Source organism: Rhagoletis zephyria, unplaced genomic scaffold, assembly GCF_001687245.7.
Source record: "Rhagoletis zephyria isolate East Lansing unplaced genomic scaffold, Rhagoletis_zephyria_1.1 Rzeph_scaffold_00784, whole genome shotgun sequence".
In the NCBI taxonomy this organism is placed as follows: domain Eukaryota; kingdom Metazoa; phylum Arthropoda; class Insecta; order Diptera; family Tephritidae; genus Rhagoletis; species Rhagoletis zephyria.
In genome coordinates, this window is record NW_016157868.1 from 166492 (window position 1) to 172360 (window position 5869).

General features: G+C 35.0%; 1 protein-coding gene across 1 annotated transcript in view; it reads left to right on the forward strand.

Moving 5' to 3' along the window:
* Positions 1-4913, forward strand: part of LOC108361527 (uncharacterized) — a 16112-nt gene extending 11199 nt beyond the window's left edge. Inside the window, exon 3 of the mRNA XM_017614160.1 lies at positions 4138-4913. Within this exon, the coding sequence (XP_017469649.1) occupies positions 4138-4913 (776 nt within the window). The remainder of the gene's footprint in view (positions 1-4137) is intronic.
* The last annotated feature ends 956 nt before the right edge of the window (positions 4914-5869 follow it).

The following is a 5869-nucleotide window of genomic DNA, read 5'->3' on the forward strand; positions in this document are numbered from 1 at the left end:
GAAAATATATTTATGCTAGAATATGGTGTAAATTCTTTACCATTATGGTGTATGATTTGAGCCAATACCAATACGTATTTTACACCAACGGAGTTTATATTATGTTCTAGAAATAAGAAAACTTGTATACCACTAGCATAATATATATGCCGAAAATCAGTAAAAAAAATTTACGGTAGGTGTAAATAATGCACGAAAAAGCGGTATAACCTTTACACTGAAACGAAATAAACTGTTCAAAAACTGCGCTTAGAAATGGCATATTTTTTATATTGAAAATGTATATCACGCCGATGTAAAAAATACACAAAATATTTTGGTGTATATTTGACTTTTGTGCTACTTGAGTTAGAGGTGGTCATACTGATTTGGTTTATTTACGATTTGGTTACAAGTCTAGTACAAATTTAATACATGTATGTATCTAAAAGGGCGGTTGTAGAGCAAAACTAGATAAATACATACATGATTGTATGTATTTTGGATTACGTCTTCCTTTAACAGATTTTGTACATACACACATATGTATGCATTTAAGTGGAAAAACTGAAATAAAAAATTGTCATTTTGGGAGAAAATTCGTCAAAACGTCATTGGGCTAAAATAACGTCAAAATGACGACGTAATCGTCAATTCGGCAACGCTGGGGACAGTGCATGTGATAAAGCTTTTGAGTCAACAACAATTTGGCATTACTTTCGATGCCTCAAAAATTGGGTGGGTGCTATACTTACAGTGACCATCCGTCCTTTATTTTAAAGGACAGTCCTTTATTTTAACCCCTGTCCTTTATAATTTTTTTCCAAAATAAAGGACGCCTTTTGTCCTTTATTTCCTAAACTGTCCTTTAAATCAGCTCTGCATTTTTAAGAGGTAAATTTTTCAGAATATGAAAAATAAAAATGTTCCTTATATAATTATATTCAACAATTTTTTTTTTTTTATAGTGAGCTCGAGGCCATTTTTTAAATGAAAATTTATTGTGGAAAAGCAACAATAATTTGAAAAAATGGTAGAAGTGATAGCTATTTCGGAAATCACCACATTTCCTCATCAGACTTCTTTCAGTAGGATTCGAACCGACGATCCCACTGTAATGCGATCAAGCATACATGTTGCAACCCTACAAATCACCTTATATGAATTCGCCTAAGGTAATAGATTACAAATATAAATTTACGATATTGATGCGACTCTGTTGTATCGGCGAAAGCAGCTAACTTTAAGTCTTTTAGTGAAAATAAAATTAGCGGCATTATTCCGCGTACCCTCAAATCGAACAGTCAAGTCTTGTTTTAATTTTATATTTGGGTAATTGCTGGCTACCAGCGTTGGCTGGCAACAGAGCCGGTGGAGCACCAGGGCTCCGCGTGAAGTTAAGCGCCAGCAATTGCAGCAGCACTGCCTAATACGGCAGCACCGAGGGAGCGCTAGGGCTCCATGCTAGAGCGAGCGTTGGCCGGCAACAGAGCTGTGGAGCGCTAGGGCTCCACATCTTTACCGAGTGAGTGCAGGGGAACAAACAAATTAATTACAACCTCGACATGGCGACCGTGGGTCCGTCCCATTAAACGGCGGCCACTACACGTAACTAAAAGTTAAATCATGGGAAAAATTAAAATACAAAAAAAAAAGCGTGATGAACTGAACTTAATTTCGAGACCAAAAATCATTACCAACAACTATACGGTGGCGGTTAACTAAATCAAAAACTTTGAAAATTATTACAAAAACACAAAAAAAAATCTAAAAAACTACAAAAATCAAAAAAAAAGGTTAAAATACAAAAAATAAGAAAACATACATACACGTGCATACAGATGTGGAAAAAAACAACGAAAATGAACTTATATTAAACTAACTAAAAACTTGCAGTGCGCATACATACATAAATGTGCATATAGATGTGTAAAAAAAAAAAAAATAAATGTGGCAGTTATAATTAACTAAAATAGTAAAAAAAAGAACACAAAAACAAAAAAAAAATATAAAACATTCTAAACTAAAACTTTACAAAAGTAGTAGAAAACACATCAATGGCAAAAGAACAATAAAACCAAAAACAAAAAAAACAAAACTATAAAACTGCGACCGTGCTGTACCACCAATCCTAAGCACGACATAACGGCATCGCATACACGCCAGGCCTTAACGGCCTCGCTACTACGCCACGCCGTCCGTGCTGTACCACCAACGCAAACCGCTAGACCAGTGCAAACCGTTATAACGGCGTTAAAACCACGCCATCTACAAGTGTCGCTATGCCAAGGCGCGACACGCAGCGGTAAACAGCAACAATAACATATATACATATCGCTGAGCAGGGTGCGATAGCAGCGTAAAGCAAAAACCAACAGCTACAACTAGGACAGCACATCATTACATGGCAACATAACTACATAGCAAGCAATACGAGCAACGGTACGCAGGAAGGTGACTTCGTGGGATCTGATGGTATGAACATACATACCCTGCAGGGAGTGACGTTAGCTTATACCTAACTTTAGCCTGTTTACGCGAACACTAGTGCTAACTATTAACTGTGTATTTTGTTCGAAAAAAGCTAACTACTTTTGTGGGGCGATGGCCGCAAAAAAGTCAGACCTGGATACCTCTGCATTACATGTCAACTAACTTGTAACTAACTACTTTTGGACATAAAATATCAATAAGAAAAACAAAATATTTTTTTGTTTTTTTACTTTTTTATTTACTTATTTATTTACTTTATTTTATTACATTTCATATTTGTTTACATATTCTGCTCTGGGTGGCCCCATATTCGAACACCGTCAGACATAACTTCAAAATGATAGTATAAAATTTCGATCTTCCTTTTATTTGTCCTGAATATGAAAAAGAATCTGCGAAGTTCAGAAAAAAAGTGTATTGAAAGTAATTTTTGTATGAGGATATTTAATAGAAACTTGTAAAGAAAACCAACTCCCGATTGCGTCTGCATGACTCCTGCACGACTTTACAATTCACTTTAAGTTGGTTTTGTCATAGCTAATTAAAAGTGAGGTATTAATCGAAATCTCGCCAAAAAGCTAACTATAAGTTGGTTAGTTTTAACAATTGATAATTTTTCACTGTAGGGTACATATGTACTTTACTTTTTACCTAAACATTTTAAAATTAAATACAACTGTACACTATATTTGAATACAACAAAAAATGTTTCCTTATATATACTTATGTACATACTAACATACAGTTACATAATTAAAATTGTCAATATATACTTTATCATATACATATGTACATACTTGTGTTACTGTTTCTAATGGAATTTCAGAACTACAGTCGCGTGCAAATTATTGGTATCAAACCATCTTTCCTTTTTCAAGTGTTCTATAACTTAAAGTTTTTCTGACCTTCATACATAATTTTTCTTACATTTTCGAATTACACTAGCGTGTAAAATGTTTCCACGCAACATTTCTTAAAATTTAACAATTTAAAATTTTTAATAAACAGTGCCTTGCAAAGTGCTTAACGAAGACTTTTCCAAAACGTTTAATTCAAATTTTGATATTATTAAACAAAAATTTTTTTTCCTGTGCTTCGCCGAGTGAGTGCTGGAAACTTTTTTTTGAAATTTTGTATAAAATCAAACTCATCGATACATGTTTTTCTTATAAACCAGGCCGTGCCATCAGATTGCCACGTTTACAACTTTTTTTTTAAAACAAAGATTAAGGCCGATTGAATGCCAATTGTGAAAATTTTACTGTGCCTATAGTAGCGTACAAAATCCAACACCTTTTTGCCATAATTTAAATAAATCAAAATTTGTTTTTGTTAACATTTATGCCGGGTTTGTCAAATGCCAGATTTTGATACTGCATTTAAAGATTTGCGTACTGATTTTGCAAAAGTTACAAAACGTGTGTTACAAAGTCGTCCTATCTCAACAAAAGAGGGCAAGTTAGAGGAATATAAAGAATCTTTAATAAATTTTAATACTAGTAAATTCGAACTTCAAACAAAGGGTTAAGCCAAAGTCATTAATTGAAAGTTTGTCGCGGTGTAGAGAAAAGCTACTTAAGTGTTTTTATAAAATTGGTTGCAAAATAAAAGTACCAGAAGATTTCGACGAATTAATTACAGAAAACGTTTTGTATTCGGACGCAGATTCCGACGAAGAATTTGCTGACGCACGATCAACTGGCACCCTTGAAGTTTATAGTATTAAAAAGAGTCGTTCCTTGTCTTTTCTGGAAGATTTTTTGGGATTCGACGACCCCCCTTACGTAACCACTAGCTCACCAAATATTAACTTCTTTCAAAATAACCACGCAAAAATGGCAACACCTGAGCAAAAGAAATCATTTATAAGTTTATGCGCCTCGATTATAAGGGAAAATTATAGTGGTGACCCCCTATCACTTGCCTCGTTTATTGATAAAATTACCCTTATTGAAGAATTATCAGACGAAAGCCTCACTACAACATTTATTGCATTTTTGAAATCCAAACTTGAAGGTAAAGCTCGCGAGTCCCTACCAACGCAAATAAGCTCAGTTAGTCAAATTAAAGAAGCGCTGTCAAACAAAATAAAGCCAGATAACTCGAAAGTTGTCGCTGGTAAAATTGCAGCGATGAAAGTGCATAACAACAATTATTCAGATTTTGCGAAACAGGTAGAGGAGCTCGCAGATTCCCTGGAGCGTTCGCTTATTATTGAAGGAATGACACAAGCGAAAGCTCACGAGATGGCAGTTGAGCAAACAATAAATGTTTGTAGGCTCAACAGCCGTTCAGATATGGTGAAGTCCATACTAGCATCGTCAACCTTCAGCGACTCAAAAGATGTTGTAGCGAAGATGATTGTGGAGCATGACAATATAATAAAAGAGCGGCAGGTGTTGGCTTTTAGGTCACGTTCCATACGGACAAATAATTTTTGAGGAGGCTATAGATGCAGCAATAACTACAGATATCACAATAACAATTTTAGGTTTAACGGCAATTCAAATACACACAGCGGCAATACTAGCTATCGAAACAACAATCAGAATAGGATTAATAGTTAGTTATTTAAGAAGATGCGTAAGGTTAAGGAAATTAGTAGGTATAGCGATTTGTGCAACGAGTAAGAAGGGCGTAGGAAGGGCATATCGGTTTAATACAAGGGCCAGCCTTTGGTTCGCAAGCTTGTGAGTCCCATACCAAGACGTCTTAGGNATGCACTTTTTTAGTAGACTCTCAAGCAGACATTTCGCTTATAAAATTTTCAAGCCTAACAAGCAAATCCGCAATAAACAGCAATAACATTATTAAAATCACGGGCGTAACATCAGAAACGGTCCAAACCTTGGGCACAATAAATACAAATTTGGTAGTATCAGACATTTTCATTCCGCTTACTCTTCACGTTGTAAATGACAGCTTTAACATTCCTTCGGACGGCATACTCGGAAGAGACTTTTTAAAAATAAACAAATGCATAATTAACTATGCAAACGATAGCATAACCATTGGTTTGGGGACAGAAAGGATCAGCGTTTCTATTTTGCACGGTACTACTACCGACAGCTTAGTAATTCCACCTAAATGCGAAGTTTTTCGGTTATTTAAGTTGGGTAAATCCAAAAACCCTGTTTTTGTAGACGCTCAGGAAGTTTGTAGTGGTGTTTTTACAGCGAAATGTATCGTTGACACGAAAAACCCGATACTAAAACTGATAAACACTACGGACGAAGTAAAATACGTAAGAAATTTCAATATTCAAACCGAAGACATAACAAACTTCAACGTTTATAAAATTAACGAACCCACATCTGATCCGAAACGCATCGTAGAACTAAAATCGATTTTAGAAAAACAAGTACCCAATTATGCTAAAAATAAATTGCTTGATCTT